Source organism: Stegastes partitus, unplaced genomic scaffold (genome assembly GCF_000690725.1).
Source record: "Stegastes partitus isolate 25-593 unplaced genomic scaffold, Stegastes_partitus-1.0.2 Scaffold1516, whole genome shotgun sequence".
Taxonomy (NCBI): domain Eukaryota; kingdom Metazoa; phylum Chordata; class Actinopteri; family Pomacentridae; genus Stegastes; species Stegastes partitus.
Genome location: NW_007579247.1, coordinates 138,501 through 161,110, shown reverse-complemented (window position 1 = coordinate 161,110; position 22,610 = coordinate 138,501). Strand labels below are relative to the sequence as shown.

The 22,610-nt window shown below is 39.2% G+C and overlaps 1 protein-coding gene across 1 annotated transcript in view; it reads right to left on the bottom strand.

Annotated features, from left to right (window-relative positions):
- Window positions 1-293: 293 nt before the first annotated feature.
- LOC103371039 (mitogen-activated protein kinase 1) overlaps window positions 294-22,610 on the bottom strand; it is a 39,621-nt gene continuing 17,304 nt past the window's right edge. The window contains exons 2-9 of the mRNA XM_008300257.1: window positions 15,457-15,639; window positions 14,006-14,195; window positions 12,692-12,808; window positions 12,024-12,138; window positions 11,155-11,286; window positions 8,504-8,613; window positions 8,238-8,366; window positions 294-5,203 (exon numbers count right to left, since the gene is read on the bottom strand). Of these exons, the coding sequence (XP_008298479.1) occupies window positions 8,250-8,366; window positions 8,504-8,613; window positions 11,155-11,286; window positions 12,024-12,138; window positions 12,692-12,808; window positions 14,006-14,195; window positions 15,457-15,639 (964 nt within the window). The 3' untranslated portion in view covers window positions 294-5,203; window positions 8,238-8,249. The remainder of the gene's footprint in view (window positions 5,204-8,237; window positions 8,367-8,503; window positions 8,614-11,154; window positions 11,287-12,023; window positions 12,139-12,691; window positions 12,809-14,005; window positions 14,196-15,456; window positions 15,640-22,610) is intronic.

Sequence of the window (22,610 nt, the reverse complement as noted above, 5' to 3'; positions counted from 1 at the left end):
AAACAAAACTGTTCCAGACAAATTAGAGCACTTTGCTGATGAGCAGTGGGTCAGAACACCTGGCAACAGGTGCAGAAGTCTGACTGACTTCTCTGATGGGAGGGTATGAACAGATACGAGGACGACTGTCGGTGGAAGTTTTCTAAAACGGTGGCGCACAAACACACTTCACAGACGTGTTCATGAAGGTACAGTGTTTTTAATGAACGACTATTTAAATGTCATGGCAAAGTTGCAAAAAAAAAAAAGAGAGAGAGAGAGAAAGAAAACCAAAAACATTAAGAAACAGATTGTTTTTTTCAAAGTAGCAGTCAGTCTTTAATAATAGCAAATGCTTCGTTCAAGTCAAATCCTTCACACGACAGCAACAAAAACAAAGAAAAAAAAACAACTGACCGATCAATTCAAAAACAGTTTCTATGGCAGGTCAAACAGAAGAAACCTTTAAAATACAACTAAGGGTCTTATTTTTTCTGCTTTTGTTTGTTTTTTTTTTTCTCTTTCAGAAATGTTAACTACACAATTAAAGGTTTATACTGATCAAAACATACAGAGTGAAGTAGTTCCACTGGAGACAACTCAAACGAGATTAGTGTCTGATAGAAACATAACATTCATCTTACAATAAAAATATATGCACAAAAACATCGAGAGAGAGAGAGAGAGAGAGATAGAGAAAAAAAAGAGGCTCAAGGAAAGAAAAAAAAATAGAAGGGTAACGCAAAAAATATAAATGTTTGCTTTTCATCTTTTTCAATACAGTCACAAATCACACAGCTGTGGCAACGAATCTCTTTAAAAATGTACAGAAATGAAAGATTCCCTCCCACTTGATTGTTTTTAAGAGCGTTATACTGCGATTACAACGGAGTCCCGACTGAACGAAAGCTGCACATCAAATCTTGGATATCAAGACTATCAAAAAAGGCACAAACAGACAGATTTGCACAAAGAACTCAGCAGAAGCTTCTTTTTTTTCTTGTTTTTTTGTTTTTTTAATCATGTTTTATACAACTAATCCCAGTAAGGTTTCCAGTGCCCTTAATGTTCTCGTTAAAACCCCCACCCCGAAGAAAAAAAACAAAAAAAAAAAGACTATCTACAGGCAAGTCAAGTCCCGGCAGGCACCTCAGGGTTACGAGTCTCATCCCAAACTACTGTAGAAGCAAGTGCATTTCATAAATCGGGTGACAGACGGCGAGTACAGCGACGCGAGGAGCTCTGGGACAGACGAATCTCAACCTCACGGGGGAATTTTTGTGAGTGCAAAAACTGTCATTTCTGCAACGGGCTTTTTGGTCATTAAACTTTTTTCTCGTTTTAAAAAAATAAACGCCTTCGGATGAGTTGAATCTCTGCGGATGGAAACGAGCAACGAGGAGCCAAATGTGTCGCTGAAAGAAGAGCGTGACTTTGCACGAATTGTAGGAAAGTTGTTGGAGATAAATGTTCATTTTAAGAGCAGCAGAAGTTTTTTAAAAAATATATTTCATACAATAATTGCTGGAAACCTGATCTTTTTAAATATTTGCACGCTGCATTTTATTGATTTTTGATGAACTCGACAGATTTCAAACCAACTAAAACATTTGTATAAAACAGTGGAAAGCTGTTTCACCATTAAAGAGTCAGACTCAGTCAATAATAACACTTCAGAGTTCTACATTGACTTACTTACAGAACAAATAATGTTCTTTTTACAGCTCATGTGTTTCTTATTGCAGTTTCTGCAAACCAATTAGGACTGATTCAGATATCTACAGTTTATTTCTAATTCGTCAGAACTCTAGTTGAAGATTTAAGATATCTACGTTGTCCTTTTTAGATATCTTAAGTTTCAACTTGTCAGAATGACTCAGATACATCAAACTGGAGTTATGACTAGTCAGAACGTCACTACTGATATTATTTAACTGGAAGTTTCAGACATCTGTAGTTGCCTCAGCAGCTAAGTTGGAGGCAGTTTGCTTTTCAAACAAACTACAGAACTGCAACCACATTCGTCGGGTTGTTTTGCCGCCATGTCAGAGCAGCGTGAGGACAAAGTCTGACCACAAGTCTCTAATGAACTCCCTCTATTTTACAGCATTTTCTGACAATCTTTCCCATCACAGCAGCCGCCAATTCTTCTTCTAACACTTCAAATGCTTTGTTGGAGGAAAGCATGTTTAAAAGGAGATATCAGGTGCTATTATTCTGAAACTGAACTCCTTACATTTCAAACTGACATTCTCACCAGTTGGAATGTTGTTGTTGATGCCTTTAACTTTAATTTCTGACACTCAAAACCAGCTCTTAAACGTTAAAAATGCTGCGTCACGGCCTCCACATTGCTCCTCTGTAGAGTCATTTTATTGGACTGCATATCAGATAAACGGTGGCGACACAGAATGCATCCCGTGTAAACTGATTACTGGCTGGTAATCAGTTTGAACAGGATGTATTCTGCCTGAACACATGAAACGTGAGCTCTCAGATCTGTCCAGCATTTTATTCCATCATGTAGTGCTTTGAGCTGCTGCGCAACATTCAACAATTTGCATCTTTCCCAGTTTAAGTGTCATCGTTCTGGATTATTGATGGGATACAAAAAAGTTTTAAAAATTCGTCAACACTCTCTAATTAACCTACAACTGGTGCCAAATTACATTTTTCTTCCAGAGAACGTTTGAAGACTTTACAGAGTCGTGAAATAAAGCACTGAGGATGTTTTTGTCGTCTCAGGTCGGCGGCGGTTCATCGCGGCTGCAGTGATGTGAAGCGTGACATCACAGGTGGGCGTGGTCAAACACTGATTATGGCTTGAGTGCATTTCAGGCCCGTTAAACGTTATTGAAGCCACGACGACAGAGAAACACGAGGTGGAGGTCTTTGTCTCTGCGACCAGAGCAGCTCTGCCCTCAGAGAAACACCAAAACTTCACTCATCGTCTGACAGGAACATAAAAATCACGAGTTCTTAGCTCAATGTCTGATTTTAGATTTTAATCTCTTAATTTAAGTGCCAACGGAGTCGGATCCTCGCAGAATCCTTTCAGGTAGACCTGAATCTACGTCGAGATGCTTTAGTGTCGTATGTAATACTACGTTCACTCATTCATTAGGTCGCGCACATTTCACCAAATGAGCTTCTCATTTGAAGTTGCACTAAAAGGCGAAGGTGTACCATGAAACTGAATATGTTTGAGGCCCACTTGTAAACATGTTCACGAAGCCTCGGGGCTTCTGTCTTCTAAGTTTCCAAATCTTTTAAATTCCTTCCATTTGAAATAAAAGCTTCAAATTCAACAGTCTTCAATCAGCAGTTACTGACAAGAAGTGGAAACATGGTCTTGACTTCTGCTGCAGTTATGCATTTGTTGTTGTTGTTTTTTTGTGTTTTTTTTTTTTCTTCTTGTTAGTTTCAGTGCAGTTGTCTGCTGGTTCTGACACTGCCAACTGCTATCAGCATTAAAATGTGCAATTTAAAGCAAAAAAAAAAAAACCTAAAACAAACGCGATCGTTAACGTTTGAGTATCATTTATAACTTTATATCTGGCCTGGATCCTGTTTTCTCAGGTTCAGGTCACGACAGGTTTTAGTGATTTTTATTTTTTCTATTTTTTGTGATTGGTATAAATACAGATATATGGTTATTCTCCTATTTGCAACCACAACAAGATGTCTCAGCATGCAGACGGAGATTGAAAGTTTTCAGAACTAAAATGACAACAACGAACACGGAGACGGGGGAAAAGGAAACGGACAGAGAGGATGCTAAAGCAAAAGAAAGAAACAGGACAGAAAGCACCATGTGTTCGGAACAAGTGTGATTATACCACAGAAGGTAGAACGGAAAGAGCCTGGGCGCTCTCCCGGCGGATCTGCCCGGCTTGTGTGGCACTTAACATCGTCGTCTTTGTATACAGAGCTTATAACAGTCATGCAAAGGGCACAGTATTATTCTAACAAGGCGAGAGAGAGAGAGAGAAAGAGAAAGAGAAAGAGAAAGAGAGAGAGAGAGAGAGATCAACAGAGACCGAAGACGAAAAGAAAACACAAGAACAGGAAGAAAAACGGGAGGCACAACGACATTTTCCTCCGGACGAAACGAGTCCTGTGTGTGAATTCTTGTCCTGACGCAGTAAAGTTTCCCCCCCGAAATATGAAAAATATCGAACTGTACATACAGACTTGTGTGACATAAACTTCTTCCTCGGTTTTCTCACGGCTAAGGCAGAAATCGATGGTGAAACCTGGTGCGTCTCTATCTCACTGAAGCCGATGAGAAATGAAGAGAGGGGAAAAAAAAAAGGGATTTTTCTTTTCTTAAAAAAAAAACAAAAAGGTTCCATCGTCACTCTTACCATTAAAATATCTTAAGACTCTTCAGGCTATATATATATATTTATATTTATATGTATATACTTGCATTCGGGCCTTTCTGTGTGAGCGCATTAAGGATTAAAATACGAGGTTTTTGATAAAATATAGATCCTCATCGACACCTAGAGATGGCTTGTGTGGCCCCGCAAAGTCTCCGGCTGATTCTGTGATTTCATTGCATAAATCAGGTGATTTAATTTGGGATTTTTTTTTCGTTTTCTGAAGAGAGAGAGAGAGAAAAAAAAAAAGACTGCATCCCTTGTAACAGTGCGGCAAAAGGTTAGAAAATTCAAGAGACCTTTTTTGTTTCTAATAATGATGGATGATTCTCGTACGTAATCAACCGTTGGTTTGTGCAATGTAGGCAGAGTTAGAACCACGACCGAAGAAACGCGACAGCTAGTCTATCATTCAACTGGACATTAAAGGTCTTCAATAAGTAATAGCCAGAGCCAAAACGCCTTTGAGAGACACACACACACACAAAATTAGTTGATCTTGGCTTAAAAACACAAAAAAATCACCCCCCAAAACTGTAAGCTGTGATGTGACTGCCCTCCCCCTCCTCACCTCCTCACCTCCAAGAGAGAGAGAGAGAAAAAGAAGGAGACAGGATGACTGATTGATTGATTCCTGACGCCATTCCTGAGCAAAGTGGACTTGACGAGTGAGACCCAAGGAATCCAGGTGATGTGGACAACAGGAGAGAGAGAGAGAAAATAAAAACGGAACTAAATAATAATAATTAAAAAAAACAAAAAAAAAAAGAAATATCACAGCAACAGTGTGGAGGCGGGGGAGGAGCAGTGGCCACGCAGAAGCCCGTCCACAGATTCATCTGGAGGGGAAAGAAAACAGTGACGCTGTGTTAAATCTAACTGACAGCACAGACATTAAAGGGTTATTTCACCTCAAAATCATCAGGGGTCCTTCTGCTCGACCGGCTCCGATTTGCTTGAAATTTTAATATCATAAACTCTGGATGTTTAAAATGCTCTCTGCAAAATGTTAGCAAATACTTTCCTAGATATTTTCTTTAAAAATCGCCTGTCGACCCACTTTCAGCAAGCGTTTGAATGACAATGACTCGGGAAGTGTTCAAGATGAAAGTCTGAAAGTTTCCCTGTTATTTCTCATCGTGTCATTGATTCAGAATCTGCACTGTTGTACAAGCAGATCAAATAGTTTGATCATCGGTGAGCTGAAATATGAAAAAAGAAAATATCTGAGCACAAATTAAAGAGAATAATGAGATTATCCAAGAATATTTTTTGCTTTTGTGGAACAACTTGTCACACTTGCTCAATCAGTTCTAAACGTTTTTTTCATATTAAAAAGTATTTTATTGTCTGGTTTTGTATTATTGTGACATGTAGCTACACGAGGTTCAAAAAACATCGCGAGCTGACGTCTGCATTATCAGTATTTTTGTTAATGTGAGCCCAAAGACAGGACTTTACATGATTTTTTTTTTTCATAGTTCCACTCACCCATAATCAGAAATCATTTGATCTACTTGTCTAGTATTTCTGATTCTAAATTAATGTCACGATGAGAAATAACAGTAAACAATTTAGGTTTTGATCTTTAATAGTTCCTGAGATATTGTTGTTTAACCACAGCATGAAATTTGTTGAAAAAAAATGTACGAAAAATGGATCGACAGGCAAGTTCAAACTTCACAACAGCTTTATATCCATATTTTATGCTATAAAAATGTCAGACAAACCAGAGATGGTTGAGCAGAAACTGCATCTGCATGTCCAGTGAAACACAGTTCATCTCACACGAGCCTAATGTCATTTTAAAGAAAATGTTTTGCTCAGCAGAGAGAAGATTTGTGACAGCGACCACCACCAGAGTGCAGAAACATGTAAAGGGTCATGAACAGAAGTCAGATATTAAAATCAGAAACTAAGACGTGACAACAGATTTTAAAGCTGCATTAAAGTGCTTTTCTCGTGGTAGACGTCACACTCTGTTCCTTCTCACTGCGCTCGTGTTACACTTTGAAACGCTGCAGAGAGGAAACAGTAATTACATGCAGCCGATGGTACACAAAGCGGATGATGGGCGATAAAATGTGGAGCTGATTGCTATTATCACAACAAAAGGCCTGCTGGGGAGCAGCTGGTGATCAGGGGGGAGAAGAAACCTCTGAGGAGGGTCATCAGGGTCGGAAACGGTATAAATATCTCCCTGTTCTTGTTCAAATTTTGACCTTTTTTAATCGTATATTCTGCTTCATAAGAGCTTTGACTCATGCTGATTGTTTAAAACCTACAATGTATTTTATTAAAATAAATTTTTGGGTGTCGTAATTAAATTGGAGCAGTGAAGATAATAAATATATAGACCTCTATGCACACTAGCTTTTCCACATCACCATTCACATCAAAACAGCACAACACTGAAATCCTGCTTCACCATATTTGCCACAAATCTAATTCTACTGATGTTAAAGGCCTCAAATGTTGTTAAAATGTTGACCAAAGATTGTATTTTTAGTAGGAAACAAGGATACATCCAAATATATATAAACTTACAGGAACTTTCTTGGTCCAGTACCACCTTTGTTTGACCATTTTCAAGGGCCAGTCATTAAAAACGTGGCCTCTGCTGGAGCCACTGAATCATCTGAATCTGCTGAAAACAATTCTGTCTGTGTCTTCACCCACTCTCATGGCTGTGGAAGTTATATTTCTGGAGATATTGAAACTTAAGTAAGTTAGTAAAGCAATGCTTTTTGATATTCCTAAGCCCAAATATTTCACAGAACTTAGCTTTGGGCTCCAAATGACTAAAAAAACTGAACAAAACAGCAACACCATTATCTGTAATGACACAAACTGACCCCACTTTTTCTTTTTTTTTGGATTTGTGTGTAAAATATTTTACTAATGGTGCAATGTCTGCTTCTGTACTCTCGTAAGAATTTCTAAACAAACAAACAAAAAAAAGAAATATTGAATTTCCCTTCTGGGATAAATAAAGTATTTTTCATTTCATTTCATTTCAAGAACTGGGCATCGAAAGAAATATTACGCAAAACAAAAAATAAATTCTCGATTTTTTTTTTCACAAAAATCTATTTTAGATCCCTTATTCTATGCAGTATGAAGTCGTTTTAAGAAAGTAATTAACGATCTTTGTTAGAATAAATTTTCGTCTAAAGCTGCCAAAAATAAAAAGCCTGTCTGATCAAACAATACTACAATAAGACCACTGGATAGCAGGTATTGGGGAATTCTCCATATAAAGGATGTTTAGTAGTTTGACATTGAAGCGCCAATAAACTGCTGAGTTTGCACATCAAATTCTATGAAATCATCCTGAAAATGTCTTTGTTTTAAGAGGAATACAGTTTTAAGCTTACGTCTGCGTGTCTGAATGTGTGAGTCTCAACAGTAGATGTCAGCACTGCTGCCAGAAGCTGAGCCACAGCTTCACAAAACATCTAAAATGTATAAACACCAATACAGAAGAAGTGTTTTGCTTTGGATGTAAACTGACAGCGACGAAGCACAGCTCTGCTCCGATACTGCAGATGGACGATGTTTAAAGTGGTTTTATGCTCGTGAAGTACCTCTGCTTCAAACTCAACAGAAGCAGAACTGTGAGCTCTGAAGAGACGAGTTGTTAAATTTAACACGGATGAATCAGAGTGGATCTCGGAGCTGTAACACCACTCAGTGTGCTGCAGCGGAGGCGGGACTGTCCTGAGGATCTCCCTGAACCACCTCACCTTGTGAAGTCGGTTGTTTCAGGACAGAAAAAGCTGCTACTTCTCAACACTGTTCTTTCAAACTCTGCGCCTCTGCAGGCTCAGTGGTTTTTGGGGTTATAAATGGACTGCAGCAGTGTGGACATACCTGTGTAAGATGTTAGGACCTAAAGCCGGGCTGGAAACGTGCAGTTTCTTCAAAGATGAGCTCCTTCAGTGTCTCTTTGGGTAGGTCATCCAGCTCCATGTCGAATTTGAACGGGGCCTCAGCAACAGGCTACAATGAGATTCACAACAGAGCAGCTAAGACTAAGGCGCCGCTACACAAACTGTTTAAATGTGAAGAGACTGTTGGTTTGATCAGGAACCGTGTAGGTGACGCCGCCGCTCTTCAGCCTCAGCCGAGTGTCTCACCTCATCTGTGGGGTCGTAGTATTGTTCCAGGTAGGGGTGAGCCAGGGCCTCCTCCACCTCGATCCTCTTATGAGGGTTAAAGGTCAGCATCTTGTCCAGCAGGTCCAGAGCTGCAGCACAAAGATGAGAATATGAAACTGTTAGGAGATTCTGAAACGACAACGATCCTGCCTGCCCACTAGAGGGCGCCATAACGTCCTGTACTGCTGAGTTTCTGCATGTTTAAAGCTAAATATAATGTCATTTGTTACCTTAATACCCCATATAATCCACTCTCATTGTGTTTTTCACATCTTTTCTATACAGCAAACATTAAAACTGATCAATCACTCAGTTTGTTGAAACTGATCAACTCGTTCCATATCCTTCCCCTACAAGCTGCTCTCTCTTCTTTTAATGCTATTTACTTTTTAGTCTGGAGTCTAAAGTTATTGCATTTCCAAGATGGATGCATTTATAATACGGTCACAATCTGTGTCAGTCTGTGCTGTGTCACATTGAGACATGTCAGATTGTGCGGTGACTCAGAGCTGTGATGTAAACAAAGAAGAATATATGAGAGCAGCGTCACGCAAGATTCCCATTAACCTCCACCTCAGTGTGTTTATTTTTCCTTAAACTTCATTCAAAAATTGTGCTTTTGAGAGGTTCCACCAGCTGCTTATTTTCTGGAGACACTCGTGGTGTTTTCTGATTGTTTGGTTTGCAGACACAACCAGCAGCTGCATCATCTCAAAATTTGACTGCATTAAGAACTTGTGTTAATATTTTGAACAGACAACCAAAGATTTTACCGAACTTCTCCCACGACCGTCATCCTGAGTCTTGTACTCCATTTATTCTTGTAAATATTTACAACTTTTATATTTGAATTGCGTAGAAAGCAGGGGCTAATAAAGTAAGCCTGGTTTTGATCCTTGTACAGCAGAGCTAACACGAGAAATGAATAAATATTTCTTTTATTCAATCATTTTCAAAAAGAGAGAACATTCATTAGTGTGTAATTTGTTGAAATTTTAGTGTAACAACTCAGGTATTAAGACTGAGTTGTTTGCTCTCCAGTATAAAGTCAATAAAGCATGTCCATTAGGACAAGTGCAGCATATTTATAATTAAATTAACCATTAAAGCCAGAAGAGCCATTTCAGCTGCAGAACTGCACATGTAACTCGGCTTCTCTTTCTGTTTGTCTTCACTGAGAACACTGCCACCTTGTTTGAATGACCTTTATTGGAATTTTCAGTGGACAAAGCAACCGGAGGCTTTGTGTCTGCGTCAACTGAGCCGACTGCTCAGTTTAAACGGAGAAATTGCAGATTCTGGTTGTAGGAAGATGGTTTAAAATAAACACACTGTGCATGTTTACTAGAATCAGCATGATGCCTGCAGCTTTTAAGGCTAACCCTGCTAGCATGCTATTGCTGATAGACATCAACCTGTGACCTGCCATGATGGTTTTCATTTGAAGAGTGTGTCGACATAAATAGACTTTTGACTGTCATTATTTAGACCACGTTACATGGTCCAGGATTTACATATTCACGTATCATTACTCTTACTGTTTGCAGCATTTCTACAGCTGAAACATCTGACACTAAACAATATGATCAGCAAATTACTTTCTCAGTTGTATGTGCAACATCAGTTTCAGTATTGTGTAAATATTTCAGTTTCATGAGAACCATTTTATTATCACATGGAATATTACTTTACTGCTATAGTTATCATTGCCAGTATTACTTGTCATTTGTTTAGTCTCGTCATATTTTAGCTTACTTGGTTCTATTTTCCATCCATTATCTATACACCGCTTAATCCTCACTAGGGTCATGGGGGGCTGGAGTCTATCCCAGCTGACTCAGGGTGAAGGCAGGGGACACCTGGACAGGTCACCAGTCTATCACAGGGATACACTTCGAGACAGACAACCAAGCACACTCACATTCACACCTACGGACAATTTAGAAAGCCGGAGAACCCGGAGAGAACCCACGCTGCACGGGGAGAACATGCAAACTCCACGCAGAAACATTCCGGTGCCCCACCGGGACGCGAACCGGCAACCTTCTTGCTGCGAGGCAACAGTGCTACCAACTGCACCACCTTGCAGCCCTTGGTTCTGTTTTAAGCTTCAGTAATGTATCATACTTGTTGTTTTCTATTACATCTGTTACATCTGTTCTCATTTCACTGTCATTTTTCTTTTTTGCAATATTTGGCATAACAATTTTCTTCATGGTTAATTCATTTCTATATTATCTAATCTTATCTTATTACACCCCTGAAAGAGCCTTTTAGAAACAATTGAAGGATAATTTCTTACGTATTTGCACCTATTTTGTTCATTATTTGGAAATTCCCCAACATATTGCCACCAACACACACAGCATTTCCAGAAATTAATTTCTTCCTGCCACTAGAAACACCCCTAATCAGCTTCCTAACCCCTGACCTGCCAATTGTTTGACTCGACGGCTTTGGCATTTGTGCTTGTTTTTCACCGTCTCTCCCCATAAAATAATATTCAAGTCCAGGAATTCTCTCAGGAAATTGTTTATCTCCCTTGTCTGCAGCAAAAACCCTCAAAGATTTATAATATTCTAGAAATTCCATGTTCTGTGGGAGTTATGAGAGGTCCTCCTGGCTCTGACCTTTTGGGTCGGCGTTGGGGAAGAGGCGGTTCCACGGCACTTTGCAGCGCAACGGCAGCGACAGCAGATAGTTCCTGGCCTTAATGTTGATGATGCAGTTGAGATCCTCCTGAGAAGGAGAACCCAGGATCCCTGAGGAGACAGGATTAGAAGAAGATCATTAGATAATCCGGTTTTGTTCCTCCATAAAACAAGTTCTAATTAGCACAGGGCTTGCTTAAAGTTTTCAGTTACACAACCAAGTTCTCTCAACAAAAACAGTCTGAATGCACGACAAAATCGACAGATGGGAGAAGCAATATGTGGTCTAGCACCAAGACACACAAAGTAAGACTTGGTAAGTGCATATTAACAGCTACAGTATCTATGGATTGGCACCAGAAAGCTGTTGCTACTGGCAGAGTGTGAAATTCTGGTTCAAGTTTAAAGTTGTCAAAGCTTTAATAAAGACAAAAGTGACATTGCATTATGCAACAGATTCACATTTTGTTGGGTTTTTCACTATTAACTGCATAAAACTATTTCAGGAGGTAATTATTTGAACAGCTTGTACTACAACAAACACGCCGTGCAAGCTGTTCACGTTACTATTGTTAGTAATTCCACTTTTACATAGAAGTCTGTTAACTTTTACATTATCACATATGAGAATGACGTTTACAAGAAAAACACAAGCAAGATGTCAAACTGGCATTTTCTTGCAATTAAAGAAAACAAAACATCTTTCATTTTGTGTGATAAGTGGCAAAAACTAAACTATCTTAACGTCAAACTGATTCCATATTATTACTGAAGCCTTCTGCTGGGTATTTCAATACTATACTGCTATACCAATCATTAAGAACTGTGGGTATAAAGAAAGTTATTACCCAAAATGTGGTTGAGCTGATCCAAGTAGTGCTTCCCAGGAAAGATTGGCCTGTTGGACAGCATCTCAGCCAGGATGCAACCCACTGACCAGATGTCTATGGACTTGGTATAGCCCTGAACGTGAGACACACAGACACAGTCATGACTACAGTTTTTTTAAAGTCAATATAAATGTACTTGGTGGTAACATTAACATAGTTTAAAGTCTGGTTGGGCTCAGTAAGCATAAAAGCCTGAAGTCTGACAGTATTACAGCCTTGTTTTTTTAAAACTTAACCAAATTATCTGCAGGATTCACAAAAAAGGAGCAAGAATTCATTTAGAATTGAATGTCGTGAACAAAATGGCTGTTTCAAGCTGATCAATTTAGTGCTTAGCTGCAGTGAGACTGAAAAGTAAACATTTAAACTGATTCATGTAAAAATCTTGCACTAGTTTAGACTCCTTATTTCTCAAATCTCTACAACAGAGGTGAAGAGTGCAAAGTTAAAGATGGCAAGTAGAAATAAACTAGAATTATCCTTTAAGGGGACTCCAACGTACCATCAAATTAAATTCCAGACACAGCAAACGTTAAGATCTGAAGCACATGTTACGTGATGTTTTTCCAGCATATTTAACTGAAGAAAATACAATTATAACATTAACATGGCAGCAAACAACTCACCTTGGAGTTGAGCATGATCTCCGGAGCTCGGTACCAACGAGTGGCGACGTACTCTGTGAGGAAACCGGTGTGATCATGGTCAGGATCAGCCACACGTGCCAAACCAAAATCACAGATCTGCAGAGAGATAAGAGACGCAGACAAAAAAAAAAAATTGTGTTGCAACATCAGAGGGTCTGAGATGAAAATAAAACAATCGGCAGGAAACCGGTGGTTTGCACAGTGGATTTGTATTTGTGTGGGAACTTTATGAGAATATTAAGTCATCTGATGCTTTTTGTAATTAAATAGATCACAGTGATGAGAATTTGACAGGGTTAGACCATCATTTGGCACTAAAACAGGGATGTTCCGATCAAGTTTTTTTGTCTGCGGATACAGAGTCCCAAACCAATATTGTTTTCTTGAAAATGCAGCAGCACAGTTTGCCCTTTAAGTACACTGAAGTTAGTAAAATAAATCTAATGCTTAATATGATTGACACCTGAACAGCTCTGCAAGGTATAAAGAAAAAAAACCTAAAATTTCACAAAAGTAAATAAAATAAACAAAATAACCAAGCAAACAAACTAAAATATGTCCTCATAAACAGTTTGTATCACGATTCCATTTAGTGCAGCGTTACAGCAGCAGAATTAGAACGTTCAAAATGAGTAATTCAACCATAACTTTACTTCAAAGTGGTGCAATTGATCAACATTCACACTGACAGCAAATAAAAATACTATTTTTTTTTGCCTATTGCAGCATTGTAGTAATGCTAGTAAAAAAACTAGAAAGAACTAGAACTAGAAAGAACTACAAAAATTTCAATTTCGTGTCAGGAACCTTGTTGTAAAGGTTCTGATTTGAATCGCATGCAAAAAGAAGTGATGGCACTTTCAGCTTTCTACACAAAAAGATGGTGAAAACCTGGATTTTCTACCACAGCTGTGGTAAATTCAGCTCCCCTTTCGGTGATCCTTTTTGGCCTTATCGCTGTCTTGAAATTTCTGTCTCCTGTTAAATGCAGCTTTAATCGAGTACCTGTGTGAACTCCTCGTGTTCTTTTACCGTTTAAGCTAGTGGTACTGAATGCAGCTCTGTTCCTACCGTCTCGCTAAATACTGACATTACTGACTGTTTTTGTTTTTCAATTAAAAATATTTTCACAATGCAAACATTTTAGCTATGTCCTGCTTCAAATTGTGGACCTTCACACCAGTGAGACAGCGGCCGTAAACGAAGGATTTGTGCTCCATAAATTAAATTAAGGATGAAGGTATTGAAATAATTTTTAAAAACATTTGACCGAACTTCTATTCGAGACGCTACCTTAAGATCGCAGGTGGTGTTGAGCAGAAGGTTGGAGGGCTTCAGGTCGCGGTGCAGGACGTTGGCAGAGTGGATGTACTTGAGCCCTCGTAGGATCTGGTAGAGGAAGTAGCAGATGTGGTCGTTGCTCAGGTGTTGGGTCTTCAGGAGCTTGTACAGGTCTGTTTCCATGAGATCCTGGACAATATATCTGCGCAGTCTCAGTTAAAGACGTTCTTTAAGATCATGGAAACAACACTCCGGACAATATAAAGCAATGTAAAGTCTGTATGAGTCGCAGTTTTTATTGCCACCTACAAAACTGAGATCTCCAGATATCCAACAGGGCTGAGCAGGTAGTTGAAAATGAACTAAAATCAATATTTTAACTCACTAACCTGCGTAATTTTAGTCATATTAAGATATTCCGTAAGTTCATTCCTTCATGAAATTACCCCAATAATCGCTCACAATCAGAAACTATGTTTAAATATGCATATAATGTATTATACATATATATCTAAAAATGCTTTAATTTGCATTATTTGCCAGAACAGATATCTTAACGCTGGATAAAACTGTTTCTAAAGTTTTTGTTCCATTTCTTTGACATGTTAAGAGTTACAGGTTTTTACATCAGGGATTTTGGATATCTCGAAATCTCAAATCTCACCAGTAGTGTCTTGCCTCAAATATGAGAATGTCAAGCAAAACTGTCAAGATTTACTGTTTATTTTTTTCTACTTTGGCTTAATAACACCTCTGCTGCAACGTTGGGGGATTTAGTGCTCCAGTATCATTTTCCTTCGAGGTAAATCTGGTCATTAATCATGATATTTCCCAACCCTAAACACATCCAAACTACATTTAGGGCTTCCTGGCACACTCACGTCGGATTGTGGATTTTAGCATCACACCCAGAGAGCCATGAGCTCGAATCACCAAACTGCTGACTTGTTGCTTATTTTCGGCAGCTTCTCAATATAGCCAAGTCCCAGAGGTGTCATGGCGGCGTAATGAGCTGGTGCTCGTGTAGCTACAACAAACTGAAAACATGTCAGGGCCAGGTGGTGAAAGAAAGCCAATTCTGTGCAGGAGAGTCACTTTATCTCGGAGCGTTTATTATTTTTGTTTGGGTGAATGCTCGTGTTGGCAGGCGGGAAGCAGAGAGCCGAGCCGCTGCAGGCTTCAGCCATTTTTTAATGTTTTATTTTTTTTTAGGTTACACTAAACACACACAGTGACTGTGGACTGCACCAGTTTGCCACTGCTGGCTACAGTGAAGAGCATCTCTGCCAAATGTGCGCTGACAGGTGGCTATTATGTAATAAAACACAAATGAAAGCCCCCTACTCAGTCACAAATGTTAGAGACCAATCTCACTGGCAGCTGAGCAAAACCATCAAATGCAAATGTCTTCACACATTATCAACAACTTCAAATGCAGGAAAACCATTGTTTAGTCAGGATACACGTCCTTCATCTGATCGATGGTTGGTGTGCGAATGATGTCGTTGATTCCAATAATGTTCTCGTGCTTGAAGCGCAGAAGGATTTTGATCTCTCTCAGGGTGCGTTGGCAGTACGTCTGGTGCTCGAAGGGGCTGATCTTCTTAATGGCAACGCGGATCTTGTTGTCCCGGTCATAAGCAGAGCTGGAGAATGAAACAAAACACAGACAAGAGCCAACAATAAGACATCATACTGAAAAAAACAGAAAAGAGGTGTTTAAAACTACACAATCAGACCCCGCAGCTTTTCCAGAACACATTTCCAGTAATAGTGGTTGTTAAAGTTCCCTCATGACTTTTGAAGGAACCTCATCTTTACCCTGCTAAAAAAAAAAAAAGCATGGGACAGCACTCATATCTGCAGGAGGTCGGCAATAATGCAATGTTTACATTAGAATACCGCCCCACGCTGCGTCATGCAGCTACGTCACAAGTCCATGAAACAAAAAGGTACAGAAATGTTACACTGACACTGCAAAGGAAAAACAAGCATTTTAGCAGGTGGCTGGTTGCTCAGCTGTAAAATAAATAAAAATAAAATCTACGCAGGAACAACAGCAATGTCAGCATAAGACCAGAGATTTCTTTTCTTGCACAACAGCTGCCAACAGAGACAACAAGTTGAGGAACGCCTGTAATTCATTATCCATGTTGCATTATCCACTGGTAGGCAGACCTCATGGCTTTGTTTTTGTTTTTTTTCCAGAAAAGGTCACGCAAGAGGAGTGTGACGAATCAGGGTAGGACACGCAGTGACAGTGAGGTCGAACCAATAAGGGAACATCATCATTTCCACGAATCTCAGTTTCTGAAATGTAATGTCAGAGCTTTGAAACTAAAACAAGTTAGCGGTGTTTCCAAAAGTCTGTTCTAGAGTGTCAACGCTCGGTACAAACGTAGCAGAAGTTATGTGTTTATGTAAAAACTGAAATAATCATCAGATTTTCACTCTATTCTGCACGTTTCATGGAGAATAAACTGGTCTTAGTAGCCAAATGCAGCCTGTGCGTCATGCCCACTCCAGCCCGTCAGAGCCCGAACGTTCTCTCTGCTTCTAAAATAAAACACATCAGCTTCTTTACAATGACCCCAATATAAAGGGTCTAGAACATTAAATAATATCTTGCTGCGCAGACAAAGTTTTCACAATCAGCCAAATACCTCTGTGACAAACGCCGCTTCCTTCCTGTGGTTTGCCAGTGGAACACATTGAATGTGAGGTAGTAACGGCAGGAAATGTTGGGTTTGCATTTGCAGCATCTCAACGCAGTGAATTCAATTATTGAACAGACTGCATTTATTAGTATAAAAATATCCCTTTGCACAAGAGCTACTTAAGTACTGACATGTGTTAAATTCAGTCCAGAGACCGTCTCTGCTTTGTCCAGCAAACAAACAGGTCCATAATACTGCATGTCAGCGCGGTCATGCTCTGCTGAGAGAATGCGGCCAAACAGCATTTGATCACGCAAGCAACACAAGCCACACGTCACGATCAAGGTAAGTTTACCTCACGCAGGCTTCCCACATGTTTCATGACTGCGCAACCATGATGCCAAAAGTGAATCCACATCAAAAACAGCTGCAGTATGAACATTTTAATGTGCTCCATATTTAATCTTTGCGTCAATGAATGCCTGATGGATGTGTTTTTAGAAGGTGAAAACTGCAAAGAAAATGTCTTTTTGTACACAATACTAAAAGTCCACCTTTCCTCCGGTAAGTCGCTGCCCCATTCTCCAGGACGACCCTCCTCTGACTATCTGGACGTGATGTCACTTTTAAGGCCGCGCTCTCGCAAGTAATTAGCATCGTATTAACCCCCCATAAAGTAGATACTGAGCAAGACAGTTATCTGTAGTTTACTGTAGTACTTGCGAGTACCCGACCCAGTGCAGGACTCTGATGTGAAGGTGGAGACATGTGGCGGTGGTGTATTTGCGACAATTCTTAAAAAAAAAAAAAAAAATTAAAAATGAGAAAGAAATTTGAAGGGGCGGCCCGCCACTCCTAAATGAATGTAAAGGAAACACTGAATACTTTCATGTAAGTAGTAAAATTGGCCGGCATGAAATTAATCATCTTGAATAAAATTTCTTCATTTTAGCTACAAAAAAATGTCACATTCCAATATTTCAATGATCACATTGAGCCAGCAGCTTCAAAAACAATTATGTTGTGATGTGAAATGCAACACCATATCTTAATTACTTTACATATTTCCACTTCCACAATACCAATATCCTAATTTATATAACAGAATGAGCAGCAGGGATAGCGGGCAGATCAGCTTCACTTTGCAATATTGGCACCTGAGATAAAGAAGAGCAGAGCATACAGGAAATTAGAGAGGATACTTGCATGCATGAGGATGCTCTGCTCTAGTAGATCCAGAGAAAAGCTGAGAATAAGTTCATACACCAGAGTTTAGGTGGTTTGTGTTTTCCACACCACACTTTCTTTATAACTGAGACCAATCCTTATTTATCACCACTGAGATTGGAGCTAAATGCACTGCCAAAAGAGTTCAAGGAAAGGTTTGCTTAACATGCAAATAAATGCTTGATAAAAATAAGAACAAGTAGATCAATGATCAACAATAATCAGACTGGAACAATGCAGATTTGCTGTTGTTGCTCATTAATCTTTTCATGTTGGCCTTCAGCTAAAAACAGCAAGATAATGACTCTTTTGATTTATTAAAGCTTATAACTCTCACATGTACATTACAGTAAGGTTGGGTAATACAGCTGATAACCATATAACGCAAAAACTTTTTATTTTAGACGATAGAACTGATTATTATTGCTAAATCCTGGGCAATATTGCTGCATAGTATACACCAAGGAAACTTTTTATTTTAGACTATCTAGACTATAGAGATTGATCGTTTTTGATAACGTCCCTTTAAACTTTTTTTTTTTTTACACCTATCTGTAGCTGCACATTGTAGTGAAACGCTCGTGTTCTGTAACCTGTTGCTCTTGTTTTTTTAACACATGTTATCTTTCGTGTAAGTACCTTGAGAGCAAATAAAACAGGAGTCAAATTTCTTGTACATGTTCACATAATAAACTGCTAAGAGAGCAGTAGATCATGCTTTTTAGTTACCTTTTTTTTTTTTTTTTTTAAATATAAAGCTCAAGAGAAATAAAGTGTATTTTGAATTTAACCACCTTATTTTGAATGTATCATGGTACACAGCTAATAATAGCAACACAACACAATGAAACACACCCAGACAAAAATACATTTACACCTTAACAAAAATAAATAGGGATTAGTAGGAGGCAGTTTGTTCATTCACATGCGCTTTGTGTTTCTATTATGTACCTTCCTGGTGGTTTGCATCTGACGCATTCAAGTGAAACTATAAAACATTCCACGTAGTTTCGTTTTGACAACCCAGGAAATGTCTAATGCTGGTACACATCACTACGGTTTTATGGGCCAACATGACAGCATGGTGAAGTTTTCACATATTCCAGCTGCTTGGGACGCTACGGTCTGAGTGCAGGGTCACTAATGGCCCCTTGCTCAAGAGTCCAACTGGGGATTGAACCTCTGACCATGTGATAAGCACCTGAAGTAGTACTTGAACACACACGATGTAAAAAGAAAAAAAGCACCACCATGACCTTGGGCGTACAAGAAGACAAAGACATGTGCAGCACCAATCAGCATTTTCGCCCGCAGCTTTTCTTTCTTCCAGCAACCATTTACTAATTTGTACCAACAAGTAATAACATGCTCACGGAGCCCAGCTATCCTTGGAGAACGTTGAATTTTTGCCTACTTTGCATGCTTTTAATTGGTTTCTGTTGTGTAACTGTGCAGAAACAGCATGTTTTTTTAAGCGGGATCAGGTGTGTGTTTTGAATGTTGGACACTTTCAGTCGAGCTGTTTTTAATAGAAAATCCAACCATCTATCCATCATATACCTGATTTATGCTACAGAAGGTCGTCTGAGGGTGACATTGGATGAGACGTGGGTTCACCCTGGACACATCGCCAGTTCATCGCAGGGTTAGCATGAAGAAACGAACAACCTCTCACATCTACACCTAATTTCTAAACAACAATACATCTGCCATGTCTGTCTTTGGACTCCAGAGCAGCATGAAAAACCCACATAGGTGCAGGGAGGAGATGCAAACTTCAGATGTAAACCCATAACCTTGTTGCTGAGAAGCAACATGGCTGACCACTGCACCACTGCGAGAGCCAATAAAAGAACAAGGAGTGCCTGAGCGGAAGTGCCTGATTGTCCGACTGTGCCTACACACAACAGACTAATTGTTCGATTCCACTCTAAAATCTTGGCCCAGCTTATGATGAGACGCCTCCTCCACACTATCCCAGGTACAGACATGTCCACTGCTGAATTTCCATCTCTCTCCACTCCTTTATTGGCTGTTTCACTGTATTCCGGCTCACTCGGCCTGAAATATTTTAAATTCCCACACTGAGGTCCTGCGTGCCAACCGTATCTACAAAAACCCTTAATCGCAGTGTTGTATTTGAGCTGGATAAAATGTAAATAAAAGGGTGTGTGGGCGGTACGTGCATTCATATATTCCATTATATCGTTTTAGTGTACATGTAATGATCGAGTTCTTGATTAATAAAGCACATTTGAGGTTTTGATGACAGAATTGCAGCCCGCCTACAGTCTGGTGTTTGGTATGCAAACTGCCCAGACATCTTCAGAGCACAGGAACTGACACATCCAAACCAAACTGACCCAGTACCGCCAAGAAATGCAAATCACTGCTGCCAGCTCATCTGATCCCAAACTGTTGCAACTTGCTGCCATTTGGTGCTGTTACAGAACCAAAATTGCACAACACGCAGCTGTACTTCGGCATGACCAACCCGAGAGAAACTCGGAATATTCATGGCTTCCTTAGGTTCCTTCAATCATTTACATCTAGCCAAGTGGGTTTTTTTTTTTTTTTTACTTCTGCACATTGCAAACAACAGAAATGAAAAAAAAAAAAAAACACCCACAGAGGAGGACAAAATAAGAAAATGAGTTGCTATAGTGATGGGGGTGTAGGGACTGAAATGTAAACACAAGTGTGCCAGCCTTCTGCGAGGGAAATATGAGTGACCTTCCTTTCCACTTGTTTGAGAGGAGTGTGTGTGTGTGTGTGTGTGTGTGTGTGTGTGTGTGTGTGTGTGTGTGTGGGAGGAAAGTAAATAGTTCTCCATGTAACTGTTCGACAGCAGCAGATACCCTCGTGTACAGAGAAGCAGGGAGCTACAAGACTTATTCATCAAAGCTAAAAATCTGATCCAGGCCACAGTGGGTTTGGCACAGACAAAACTGAATCTACAGATCTTTTTTTTTTTAGACAGTCAATGGTACAGCCTTCACCAATTTATTGACACAGCAAAATGTTCTCACACTTGATGTAAATTCACGCTGAAAATATCTTTACGAAACTGTGCTGATCTGCTGAAAAGACAAATATGTGTCTTGTTATGTCACAGTTTCACAATTTTACAACTAGCGCCGAAGAGATTGAGGGACAGTTACGTAGCTTTATAAAACATAAATTGTTAGGTTATGTATCAAACTAAATGACAAGCAGTCTCTGGCTCCAGCTCCTAAAATGTGACTATTTTATGCTCTTTTGCTTCATATCAGTGGGTGCGCTAATTTACCTGCAGCCACAGGTGAGAAGCAAATCTCATAACGCTCTGAAAACAAAGTCGGGATTTGATCATGGTATCTTAAAAATAAATAAGATAAATATTACACCAAAATTACACCATTTACCGCACATTTATCTTACTTATTTCTCATACCAGACAGTGTAAGAACAGATAGAAACTCCACATTTCTAACTTTCTGATGGTGTTTGAAGTACTCGTGCAAAAATGACACACCTCAGTTTAAAATAGCTTTTTTTCCCCCCCTACACGTCTTGTGTCAAATTTTGCCAAAAATAAACCATTTAAATTAACAAGATTTTAAAAAAATAAAATAAAATTCTGCGCTACTTCACACAAAAAAAAGCCCCAAATTCCGGACTTTTCGGCTGAATTGCCGGCAGTGTTAACACACGGCAAAGAGGAGAATGAAAACAAATTTAAAATGGAGGTAGTAAAACATCTATTGTATGTCGAGTCACCTGTTTCTTCTAATAATTGCATCACCTGTGGGTATTTAGAAAAATGATGTACATGTTTAAGTTTTTTCAACTTAAAAAAAGAAATTAAAATGGCTTTATAACTGCTATGCTGCACAGACTACATTTTTTAGTTCTCTCCTTCTAGACATAGTTGTGTTGTTTCCATAGAGGTGCAGGACTTTACATTGCAGTGAAAAATGAGGCCACAGTGGGTAAAAAAAAAAAAAAACACCCAGAGATTGATTGGGGCTCAGATGATTAAATGGAGGTGAAAGAACATTGGCAGATGGCAAACAAAGCCCGTGTCTGTCAGAGCGATCCAGGTTTATTGCGTTATTAATCGTTGACAAGATAATGATGCCACACAGGAAAAATGACACCTGCGAATTACACCTGCTGGCTGCTCAGCTGTATATGAAGCGTTTTATGGCGTCGATCAACCCATTAATCACTTTAACGTTGCGTCGTTTCCTGGCATCAAGCATAACCGTGTTGTGTTTGCATACGTGATGCAAACTGCAGACGTACTGGAGTGTGAACCCACAGTCGTTTAAACGTTGCTTATATTGCTTTTGAGATGTTGGTCCAAAGACAGCAAGAGGTGATGATGCTTCTGTGGGATCTGGGAATTTCTCCCTATCTTGAGACTTTTTTGGTTAATAAAAAAAATGACCTATTGAGAAAGTAATTGTAATATTAATTGATAACAAAAACAGTTGTTATATGGTTGTCTGTTTCCTAAAAATGTCAAATACTTTCTAGTTCCAGCTCACAAAACAAGAAGGAAATTTGCTGCTTTCTTAAAAATGTTGTATTGCTTTGGACTTTATGACAAAACACAAATATCTAGAGACACAATTTTGTACTTGGGGAAATTCTGACTATTATTTACGTTTTCTAACATTTCAGGGAATAAGCAAATAACCATATCATTGTTAAAAAGAACACACTTCATTAGACAAACACTACAACAG